The following is a 12744-nucleotide window of genomic DNA, read 5'->3' as shown; positions in this document are numbered from 1 at the left end:
ACATTATTCCCGTGTGCCTCACATTATTCCCGTGTGCCCCGCATTATTCCCGTGTGCCTCACATTATTCCCGTGTGCCTCACATTATTCCCGTGTGCCTCACATTATTCCCGTGTGCCTCGCATTATTCCCGTGTGCCTCGCATTATCCCCGTGTGCCTCGCATGATTCCCGTGTGCCTCGCATTATCCTCAGGAGACCTGCACTATCCCCGTGCGCCTCGCATTATTCCCGCATGCCTCGCATTATTCCCGCGTGCCTCGCATTATTCCCGCGTGCCTCGCATTATTCCCGCGTGCCTCGCATTATCCCCGCATGCCTCGCATTATTCCCGCGTGCCTCGCATTATTCCCGCATGCCTCGCATTATTCCCGCATGCCTCGCATTATTCCCGCATGCCTCGCATTATTCCCGTGTGCCTCGCATTATTCCCGCGTGCCTCGCATTATTCCCGCGTGCCTCGCATTATTCCCGCGTGCCTCGCATTATCCCCGCATGCCTCGCATTATTCCCGCGTGCCTCGCATTATTCCCGCGTGCCTCGCATTATCCCCGCATGCCTCGCATTATCCCCGCATGCCTCGCATTATTCCCGTGTGCCTCGCATTATTCCCGCGTGCCTCGCATTATCCCCGCATGCCTCGCATTATCCCCGCATGCCTCGCATTATCCCCGCATGCCTCGCATTATCCCCGCATGCCTCGCATTATCCCCGCATGCCTCGCATTATCCCCGCATGCCTCGCATTATTCCCGTGTGCCTCGCATTATTCCCGCGTGCCTCGCATTATCCCCGCATGCCTCGCATTATTCCCGTGTGCCTCGCATTATTCCCGTGTGCCTCGCATTATCCCCGCATGCCTCGCATTATTCCCGTGTGCCTCGCATTATTCCCGCGTGCCTCGCATTATCCCCGCATGCCTCGCACTATCCCCGCATGCCACGCATTATTCCTGCATGCCTCGCATGATTCCAGTGTGCCTCGCGTTATGATCTTGTGCCTCGCATGATTCCCGTGTGCCTCGCATTATCCTCATGAGACCTGCATTATCCCCGAGTACCACGCATTATCCCCGAGTACCACGCATTATCCCCGAGTACCACGCATTATCCCCGAGGGCCCAGGATTATCCACCGAGTGCCCAGCATTATCCCTGAGTGCCCAGCAAATCCCAGCCATAGTGCCCGCTATCATTGTGCCAGCCATAGTGCCCCCTATCATTGTGCCAGCCATAGTGCCCCCCTATCATTGTGCCAGCCATAGTGCCCCCTATCATTGTGCCAGCCATAGTGCCCCCCTATCATTGTCCCAGCCATAGTGCCCCCTATCATTGTGCCAGCCATAGTGCCCCCCTATCATTGTGCCAGTCATAGTGCCCCCTATCATTGTGCCAGCCATAGTGCCCCCCTATCATTGTGCCAGCCATAGTGCCCCCTATCATTGTGCCAGCCATAGTGCCCCCCTATCATTGTCCCAGCCATAGTGCCCCCTATCATTGTGCCAGCCATAGTGCCCCCCTATCATTGTGCCAGTCATAGTGCCCCCTATCATTGTGCCAGCCATAGTGCCCCCCTATCATTGTGCCAGCCATAGTGCCCCCTATCATTGTGCCAGCCATAGTGCCCCCTATCATTGTGCCAGTCATAGTGCCCCCTATCATTGTGCCAGCCATAGTGCCCCCCTATCATTGTGCCAGCCATAGTGCCCCCCTATCATTGTCCCAGCCATATTGCCCCCTATTCTAAATATTCAAAAGCAATCTATTCCAGAAACATGTCGGGATCATTCATGAATGGCTTAAATTGATGAGAATTTAGTAAAAATGTTTAATTTAAGAGAATTTTGTCTTTAATGTGACATTTATTATGAGTATAATTGATGGTGTTCAGTACAGTGCAGGGTATAGGGGAATCAATTCATATCAAATGCATTGGTGTTTGCTGTAAAAAAAAATGAAATATCAAGAAGTTGTATGAATAGTCGGGTCACCCAGGAGATCACTGGAAGGTTCGATCATAGGGGCCGTAAACGGGGATTAAAGGAGTATTGTCACCTACCCCCATATCCACGGGATATGCCACATCCCATAAATGTTTGATGCCAGAAAGGTCTGATAACTGCGAGTCCTAGCTCCAAGAACCGCACCTATCTTGAGACCACCTGGTGATGCAGCCGCGACCGCCACATCCAGGCAGGGAATAAATGGATGAGGGTCGGTTCTATTCATCAGGCTGAGCGGTATAGGTACAGGTCCCAGGTCCGTGGATAAGGTGGGAATAACCCGTTTAGTGCACCTCACCGTTATTATGGTGCCGCTATTAAGCGGGTTGTATGTGATAAAATGGCAGGTGGCACGAGACGGCCGCGGTACGCACCTATTATTTCCAGGTTCTCAGCCGTCCTCCAGTCCTTGTGGATTGATTGCTTACATGTGCAGCAAATTCTCAACACCTTCAAGTTCTATTATTGTAAGGATTATACACTGTAATTATAGGAGATGTGCGGCAAACCTCTCTAGTGTAGAGAGGAAATCCATACCCTCCAACCTGCCCAGGTCGTTCCCATCAAAGGGTCTTCTCAGGTCAAATCCTTCAGGAGAATTTGTAAACCTATATATTTGTATTAAAGGAATTGTCCAGTTTTCTGTAAAATAAACCGCTCAGGTGACTTTTCAGAATAAGCGGTCATGTGTGCGTACATGAGGAATAACACTGTATCTGGCCATTATAAGACTTGTAGATGCCATTTTTTTAACAGTTTTCCCCTCTGCAGGCTCTCCCTCTAAGGGGGGATTCACACGAGCGTGTATTCGGTCCGTGCGGGCCGCGTGGTTTTCACGCGGCACGCATGGACCAATACAAGTCTATGGGGCAGTACAGACAGTCCGTGCTTTTTGCGCAGCGTTTGTCTGCTGCGCAAAAAGCGCGACAGGTTCAATAACTCTGCGTATTTCGCGCATCACGCACCCATTGAAGTCAATGGGTGCGTGAAAATCACGCGCACCACACGGAAGCACTTCCGTGGGACGAGCGTGATTCGCGCAACAGCAGTGAAAAGGATGAATGAAAACCGAAAAGCACCACGTGCTTTTCTGTTTCCGAACATCCAAACGGAGTGTCTTTGCGATGAGCGAAGCCGGACAAGCGAACCGAACTTCACCGGGTTCGGCCAAACTCGTTTTGGCCGATCCCGGCAAAAAAATTATCGGTACGCGACGTCAGGAGATAGTCACTGTCCATGGTGCTGAAAGAGTTAAACTGTTTCAGCACCATGGACAGTGACTTGCGATCCCAAAATACATTAACCTGTAAAAAAAACCCGAAGTTCTAACTTACCGATTACTCCTGTCTCCTTCCTGCAGTCCGACCTCCCGGGATGACACTTCAGTTCAAGTGACAGCTCCAGCCACTCACAGGCCAAGCACAGGCTGCAGCCAATCACAGGCTGCAGCGGTCACTTGGACTGCCGCGTCATCCAGGGAGGTGGGGCCCGATGTCAAGAGAGGCGCGTCACCAAGGACGCGTCACCAAGGACGCGTCACCAAGGCAACGGCCGGGAAGTTCTCGGTAAGTAGGAACTTTATCTTTTTTTTTTACAGGTTTTTCGCTGTTGTGTTCGACATTCACTGTCGAGGGTGCTGAAAGATTTAGCTCTTTCAGCACCTTGGACAGTGACGGGCGTTGACAAGCCTCATCTCTATGATGCCGGCTGCGCGAAAATCACGCAGCCGCGCATCAGACACGCATGACACACGCAGCTGTCAAATGGTTTTTGCGCTCGCAAAACGCTGCGTTGTTTGCGCGCGCAAAAACGCAACGTTCGTGTGAATCTGCCCTAACTCTCAGTTTTCCAGTAACTAGCTATCACTTTATAGCACACTGTCAGAAACAGCAGCAACATGGAGGATATCGTACAGAATTAACAAGTAGTGTGGCTGTGAATCTAGCGCTTGGGTGAAATAGAACACTTAGTAGAAGCTGCAGCAGCATGGAGGAGATTGCTCAACAGTAATGAGCACTGCAGCTATAAATCCAGAATGGGGGAACAATATAACACTTACTAATAGCTGCTGCAGCAGCATGGAGGAGATTACACAGCTGTCACATGCGGTGCGTGGACCCACTGGGCCGTACCGCCTTGGTGGTATGGCAGCTGGCCAACAGTGCGCAGGTCACAGTCTAGGTACAGGAACAGGGAACACTGGGAACAGGAAATATTATATTATGATTTATGAAGCAGTGAACTCTGTATTAATCATCGTTTTTTTTTTTTTTTACCTCTTTTTCAATGCCATTTTGTCATTTTATTCCAGCACTGACAGGGTCTTTTGTGTGTTTTTTTCCACCTCTTTCCTCGCTGGATGGCAATTAACAACGAATGTCCAGAATACGAATCAGGAAATTCTGCATTGACTTCTCGGGGATAGACACAAATGATTATTTTAGTGCTTTACGCTCAGGGTCACGGTACTTGCAGGTACAGAATATAACACCTGCTGGGGATCGGCGCTGTCCTGTTATTATAATGCAGTGTTAGGGTATGTTCACACGGGCTATTTTCAGCCGTTTTTCAGGCTGTAAACGCCACGAAAAACAGCTGAAAATACGGGGGCTGAACGCCTCCAAACATCTGCCCATTGATTTAAATTAGGAAAAAAGGCGTTCCGTTCCCACGGGGCATTTTTTACTCGGCCGTTTTTATAAATGACGCATAAAAAAAGCCCAGTAAAAAAGAAGTGCATGTCACTTCTTGAGCCGTTTTTGGAAACGTACCAGATCTTTTGTTTACGCTGGAGATAGGATTATATGTCTCTCCCCATTGGGGGCACTCTTCACCATTTGCACTTTTTCCATCACTTGTTCACAGACTATTTTTTGTTTGTTTATCTAAATTGGTCCAACGTTCTGCGCTGATTTCTTAATCCATTTTTATAGCGGTCGTACATAGTTCCATTTCTCGGATACAGATCTCAAAATCCTCTGCATAGCCTTAGAGTTACATGATACAACTCTGGCTTCCTGCAGCCACCACTAGGGGGAGCTGAAGTGCTTACTGCATACAGATTATTTATTGAACTTAATAATAAAGGAAAAGTAGAAAGATCTTCCATGTCTACAATTTTTGTTTTCACTCTTGTTTTGGCTACATACGACATCATATCTGCGTTAAAAACAGCCCTGTGTCAACCTGGCTAAAGATTTTAAAAAGACCCTAACTTTTTGTGCCCCACCACTTTGTCACTGGTGTGTAGTAAAATGAATACAATCTCTAGCTCACAATGTAACACTAGGGAAAAAAAAAATCCAGATTGAGAACAAGTTGGTAACAATTGTTCACCCCATAAACTCATCTCACCAGTCCCTGGACACACAGATCTGAGGTTCAGGAATATCTCCTGGTGCGCTGCCTCATAGTCTGTTATCATGATCTGCCCAGTCATCCGTATAATAAATACTCCCTCTAGTGGACATTACAGGTAAACTAGGGAGTTGGGATATTGCTCCTAACTACACTCCAAGTCCAGGTTCACACAGGGACACTGACTGCGGTTGGAAAACTAATTTACAAGAAATTAATTACATCTCTGTCTATCTCAGATCTCTCTCACATATCTCATCTCTCTCTCTGGCATATCTCTCTCTCGCATATCTCATCCCTCTCTCTCTCTCTCTCTCGCATATCTCATCCCTCTCTCTCTCGCATATCTCTCTCTCGCATGTCTCTCTCTCACATATCTCATCTCTCGCATATCTCATCCCTCTCTCTCTCGCATATCTCATCCCTCTCTCTCTCTCTCTCACATATCTCATCTCTCGCATATCTCTCTCTCTATCGCATATCTCATCCCTCTCTCTCTCTCTCTCTCACATATCTCTCTCGCATGTCTCTCTTTCTCGCATGTCTCTCTTTCTCGCATGTCTCTCTCTCGCCTATCTCTCTCGCCCATCTCTCTCTCGCATGTCTCTCTCTCGCATGTCTCTCTCTCTCGCATGTCTCTCTCATGTCTCTCTCTCGCCTATCTCTCTCGCCCGTCTCTCTCTCTCTCTCGCCCGTCTCTCTCGCCCGTCTCTCTCTCTCTCGCATGTCTCTCTCTCTCGCATGTCTCTCTCTCGCATGTCTCTCTCTCTCTCGCATGTCTCTCTCTCTCTCTCGCCCGTCTCTCTCTCTTTCTCTCGCATGTCTCTCTCTCGCATGTCTCTCTCTCGCATGTCTCTCTCCCTCTCTCTCGCATGTCTCTCTGTCTCTCTCTCTCTCTCGCATGTCTCTCTCTCTCTCTCGCCCGTCTCTCTCTCTCTCTCGCATGTCTCTCTCTCGCATGTCTCTCTCTCGCATGTCTCTCTCCCTCTCTCTCGCATGTCTCTCTGTCTCTCTCTCGCATGTCTCTCTGTCTCTCTCTCTCTATGTCCGTCTGTCTATCCAAACGTCCTTTTACATTGGGCAATTACCGGGCAAACGAGCGTTCATCTGCTGATCGTACCGTATTTAATGCCCAAAATATTGTTGTAGGCAGCGCATCTTGGTGTGTAAACAGGGAGACGCGCTGCCGATATGATGATAATGTATGGGGACGAGTGATCCAAGTTATCTATCTATCTATCTATCTATCTATCTATCTATCTATCTATCTATCTATCTATCTATCTATCTATCTATCTATCTCTCTCTCTCTCTCTCTCTCTCTCTCTCTCTCTGTCTGTCTGTCTGTCTGTCTGTCTGTCTGTCTCTATCTATCTATCTATCTATCTATCTATCTATCTATCTATCTATCTCATATCTATCTATCTATCTATCTATCTATCTATCTATCTATCTATCTATCTATCTATCTATCTATCTATCTATCTATCTATCTATCTATCTATCTATCTATCTATCTATCTATCTCTCTCTCTCTCTCTCTCTCTCTCTCTCTGTCTGTCTGTCTGTCTCTCTATCTATCTATCTATCTATCTATCTATCTATCTATCTATCTATCTATCTATCTATCTATCTATCTATCTATCTATCTATCTATCTATCTATCTATCTATCTATCTATCTATCTATCTCTCTCTGTCTGTCTGTCTGTCTATCTATCTATCTATCTATCTATCTATCTATCTATCAGCATCTACAGTGTGTGCGTATGTGTGTATATATATATATATATATATATATATATAAAATATATCTTTTTTTAATTTCTTGGCACAACACCCGTGGCTCATTTTAGTAGGAGCGCTCCTTTAAATGCTTTATATAATGTGGTATCTTCTATTTTCTTACTATTGTTGAGCAGAATATATTGCAGAAGAAGAGTTGTGGGAATTTTCTTCTGATGCTTGTGCTTTATGAAAGGATAGTAAATGAGTCGGGCTAAATTATGCAGGAAAAGTCATTTATGATCCTCTCAGGTAATCGGCGCCCCCCCCCCCCCCAGATCTGCCTCCAGACCCCGTCATGTAGTCATCATGGATCTTCATGGAGAACAGCTTACATTTTCTTGTTCCTGAGGAAATAGGGCGTGTAACAAATCCATTAGACTAAATAATTCAGGACTGGAGGAGGATGGTGAGGATGAGGATGGCGAGGAGCATGGTGAGGAGGATGAGGATGGTGAGGAGCACAGTGAGCATGGTGAGGAGGAGGATGGCGAGGAGCATGGTGAGGATGGTGAGGAGGAGGATGGCGAGGAGCACGGTGAGGATGGTGAGGAGGAGGAGGATGGTGAGGAGGAGGAGGATGGTGAGGAGGAGGATGGTGAGGAGGAGGATGGTGAGGAGGAGGATGGTGAGGAGGATGGTGATGAGGATGGTGAGGAGGAGGAGGATGGTGAGGAGGAGGATGGTGAGGAGGAGGATGGTGAGGAGGAGGAGGATGGTGAGGAGGAGGATGGTGAGGAGGAGGATGGTGAGGAGGAGGAGGATGGTGAGGAGGAGGATGGTGAGGAGGAGGATGGTGAGGAGGAGGATGGTGAGGAGGAGGATGGTGAGGAGGAGGATGGTGAGGAGGATGGTGATGAGGATGGTGAGGAGGAGGAGGATGGTGAGGAGGAGGATGGTGAGGAGGAGGATGGTGAGGAGGAGGAGGATGGTGAGGAGGAGGATGGTGAGGAGGAGGATGGTGAGGAGGAGGAGGATGGTGAGGAGGAGGATGGTGAGGAGGAGGATGGTGAGGAGGAGGATGGTGAGGAGGAGGATGGTGATGAGGATGGTGAGGAGGAGGAGGATGGTGAGGAGGAGGATGGTGAGGAGGAGGATGGTGAGGAGCATGGTGATGAGGATGGTGAGGAGGAGGTTGGTGAGGATGGTGAGGAGGAGGAGGATGGTGAGGAGGAGGATGGTGAGGAGGAGGATGGTGAGGAGGAGGATGGTGAGGAGGAGGTTGGTGAGAAGGATGGTGAGGAGGAGGATGGTGAGGAGGAGGAGGGTGAGGAGGAGGAGGGTGAGGAGGAGGAGGGTGAGGAGGATGTTGAGGAGGAGGATGTTGAGGAGGATGATGGTGAGGATGGTTAGGAGGATAGTGAGGAGGAGGATGATGAGGACGAGGATAGTGAGGAGGATGATGGTGAGGAGGATAGTGAGGAGGAGGATGGTGAGGATGAGGATAGTGAGGAGGATCATGGTGAGGAGGATAGTGAGGAGGATGATGGTGAGGAGGATAGTGAGGAGGAGGATGGTGAGGATGAGGATAGTGAGGAGGATCATGGTGAGGAGGAGGTGGCGCTGCTCCAATGTTTCCTGACACATTGCGCCGGAGACACTACACATTGACAGCTTCAATCACAGACACAATCAGTCACTGCTGCTCCTCTGCTTTACATGTCATATCCCAGTCACCGGCTTCTTGTTGTGAATTTCAGATCATCTTCCTACAGTTTTACATCTAACCACTTGCCACACACAGCACCAGAGATGCCACTCTTCATGGGGAACTACAAGCTCCAGCATTTACTTACATTTCTTTCTGCAAATAAAGCTACATCATGGAATAATGAAAAGTCCTAATCTAATACACTTTGTGCTTCAATTCCTCACCATTTTCAAGATCTCTGTTTGCTGTACATCCATTGTCTGAAAACCTATGCAGACCTACAATACATCTCACAGATGAAGTTTTTACTTCACATGTATCCAATCTAGACAATCCTCTGTGAGCTAAACAGCTTGTGCTCCGGACTGATATATTTTACTTGCACTGATACATTGTAACAAACTATCAGGACAGGCGTGATTTGTGTTACTGATGTGTTTAGATCAGAGAGGATTGTTTAGATTGGACACAATTGTACTAAACCCTCAGCTGTAAGAAGTATTAGGACTGTACAAGTTTTCAGCTACTGGATGGAAACAAGAATTTTCCCATTCACTGACAGCAAGCAGCGATATTGGAAATGGTGAGGGATTGAAAAAAAGAATATGAGAAAGTTGAAGAGCTTTCATAAAACACAATATCTTAAAACCCATTACTTTCTAACCTCTGCAGAACTACAAGTCTCAGTACAAGCTGCTGGTATGTTCAGTGGCTCTGCTTTGTGGACTACAAATCCCATCATTCCTTTTATCAATACAACCCCACCTAGTGCATACTACAGTGGCTTAATTGCAGCTCGGTGATTATAAATCTGTAATATATCAGCTTTGTGGAACTACAAGTCTCAGTGTAACCTCCCCCCACCAGCACAGGCAGATTGTACTCTGAAGAACTACAAGTACCAGCATTCTATAATCCAATCTAGCACATTTGTAGAACTACACGTCTCAGCCTGCCACCCAACGACCCCTATTTTAAAAGATTTAGATGATTTGTATTTCTTTCCCTCCCTCCGGTGCCTTAATCTATTTGTCAAGGTAAATCCCACAGATGGCGTAGAACTACACATCCCAGCAAAGTTATCCTGCAGAATGTAGGATCTGGCTTGCTGGGACATCTAGTCCCACAACAGCTGGGTTGTCTGATAGAGTCAAGCAGCCTGTAGTATGGTAATTGGCTTCCAGTGTTGGCTAGAGAGCTACAGACTGCCTGCGCTTGCTGGGAGTTGTAGTTGAAAGTCAACTATTGAATTACAGAAGGCTTCTGCCCATTTCCAACAGAACTGATTATACTGTGACTTGTAGTCCTACAACAGCTGTTGAGTACAATAAGGCTGCCGCACAATGTTGGGGGTTATGGTCTGCCGACCTGTGCTGAGACTGTCTGTGCACACTTTGTATTGCAGGACGGTAAGGCTGAGTTCACACGCTGCGGATTTGTCGCAGATTTCGTTGCGGTTCTGACGCAGATCTCACCCTTTTGCATTGCAAAGTGTAAAATCTGCGCTGAAAATCTGCGTAAAATCCGCGACGTGTGAACTCAGCCTTATACTCCCTCCGCAGCCACCTATAGGGAGAACTCCTCCTAAACTCCATTTCTGAACTGCATTTGCTACACTCAAGGGTTAATAGCAGAATGACCCACACAGAACTAAGGAGTTTTTGTTGAAAGAGAAGTCCGTCCCCCCCATCCTCCTTCCTTGAGATACCGCCTCAGTCTTCTCAGTGGTCCAGCTCTCCTCCAGCAACCGGGGATACAGGACCAAGTCACAAGGATGCTGAGCTATGGCATCCCTGCCCTCCTCCAGATGCCTGCTGCTCCCTGTGCCATGCAAGCTGCTGGAGGCTGGACCTGCTCTGTAGAGTCTTGCTCACACAGTGATGACAGCAATTGAGGAGATGCCCTGCACCTACATGCAACTGGCGGATCACATTCTGTTCAGATCTTTGGCAGTAGCAGCAGCTGCGCTCTGTGGATAGGAATGAGAAGCTTTCACAAGGCGGCAGGACCCATGCACAGTGCACCCATTCAACCCTCCGCAGCTCTGCCCTGGAAGATGCTATAATGATGCCACTATAAAGTCTCCCTGTGCCAACCCAAGATCTGCTGCTGCTGGAGATGCTCCTCTCTGTGAATCTGGTTTGCATCTTGGAGAGTCTGAGGGATGGCATCTGATTTGCCTTGAGTTGGTACAGTGTGGGCTCCTGAGACTTGGCTTCAGTTCAGTTCCTCCCCATGTGGGGGCTCACTTGATCACATTTTAAATCCCTATTCTTTATAATAATAATAATAATAACCGGCTCCAGCGGTAGATGAGACAGAGTTGGGCTGGAAAAGGGACATCAGGACCATCCTTATCATGAAGCCCCACAGAAGATCGGGACTCTACTCCTCCAGCCTGGTGGGCTGTCTATGGATCTATTCTCTTCTCTGCGCTTCTTCCACCAGGGGGGAGATCACTTGTTGCAGACACTGTCACACCCGAATCCAGTTGAAGGATCATGGATTACTAAGGGGAGACATGGGGCAACGTAGGGTGGTGAGGGAAGTTCTCCAAAACTCAAGCGGAGATGATGAGGATGAAGATAGACAAGAATTCCTGCAACTCCATGTGGTCAATGGCAAGGAGCCAGGGGACCTCAAAAGAAGGTCCAAAGACCAGGAGTCAACTTTCCACCCAAGTAAGAGAGGAAGCTCTGACAGGAATGACCACAGAGCTTCTCAATTTGGGGATGAGACCAAGGAAAGCAGAAGGTGGTTGACCAGGGTGAGGAGAGACCAATCTGGAGTGACTAGACTTGGCAAGGAGATCTTGTTGCCTTCTGACCCCAGTGACGAAGACCCTCTGAGCATCTTCCCTCTGGAGGGACAGAAGATCAAAAGATCTGATACCAAAGGGTCCAAGGAAGATGGAAGGTTTAATCGAGCTAGGATGGAGGAAATGAGACTTAGTAGCACCAGTTTCCCCTTGACTGGAGACTCAGCTCATAACCAAGCCATGGTTCACTGGACTGGGGGGCACAACAGCAGTGTGAGTACCCCATCTACATGCCAACCCTATCATTCCAGCAGTCACAATAAGAATAATGTCCATTTACATGACTCTAGTAATGTTGCAAATGCAGAACGTTCTTATTACAATGTTGCAAGTGGTCATTAATGGTCCCTACAAGCTCAAGTTTTATATTGTGCTATTTTAATAGGTGCATGGCCCTTTAAGGGATTTATTATAGGATATTATATATATTGTTTCATATTTATTAAGTAACAAATGCTGCAGTGAACAAAGAAATGTATTATAACCACAGAGCGGTGATGGTCTACATTATCCAAGCGACTGTGGGACTGTTAACCCCTGCATTGCAAGCCCAGTGGGTAATGCTGGGACTAGTAGTTCCTAAACAGCCCGGTAGAGTCGTGTTTAATTATTTTATCGCTATGCTGTGGGTTCTATATTCTATTAGGTATTGATAGATCCCCATTATTGAGCCTAGAGATCCCCCTCTATATCTGCTCCACAATACCTGACACAGCCTTCTGAATGTGCTCTGAGTACCAATTTGTTACCATTCAATTCACGGTCTGATTTATGGCTTTAACTCATCTGTGTTTCCTCCCAAGTTCAGAAAGACCCTACAAACATGACATTGTCCTCAGGGAAAGGGCTATCTATGTCCGTGGCCATTGATTTGGCTGGATGGGAAGGGGGGGGGGGGGGGGGGGGGGGGGGTAATTGCAGGGAATAAGGGGTTAATGCAATCTGCTATTAAAGCTGCATCTCTAATTATAACACCAGCAGACTGAACCTCATTTAACTCCTTATAGTCTGGAGAACTAGCCATTTATACATAACTGCAGTAGAATTTGCCTGGGACTGCATGGGTTAATTAAAGCTCCAGAAATATCTATAAAAGCCTCCTCACAGCTGGACAGAGACTATAGATAGCAGAGGAC

At 47.7% G+C, this 12744-nt stretch overlaps 1 protein-coding gene across 1 annotated transcript in view; it reads left to right on the top strand.

Moving 5' to 3' along the window:
• The first annotated feature begins 10526 nt into the window (after positions 1-10526).
• Positions 10527-12744, top strand: part of SORCS3 (sortilin related VPS10 domain containing receptor 3) — a 550689-nt gene continuing 548471 nt past the window's right edge. The window contains exon 1 of the mRNA XM_075842847.1: positions 10527-11821. Within this exon, the coding sequence (XP_075698962.1) occupies positions 11150-11821 (672 nt within the window). The 5' untranslated portion in view covers positions 10527-11149. The remainder of the gene's footprint in view (positions 11822-12744) is intronic.

Source organism: Rhinoderma darwinii, chromosome 11, assembly GCF_050947455.1.
Source record: "Rhinoderma darwinii isolate aRhiDar2 chromosome 11, aRhiDar2.hap1, whole genome shotgun sequence".
NCBI classification, from domain to species: Eukaryota; Metazoa; Chordata; class Amphibia; order Anura; family Rhinodermatidae; genus Rhinoderma; species Rhinoderma darwinii.
The sequence above is the reverse complement of the archived record's forward strand: the minus strand, read 5'-3'. Positions and strand labels throughout refer to the sequence as shown.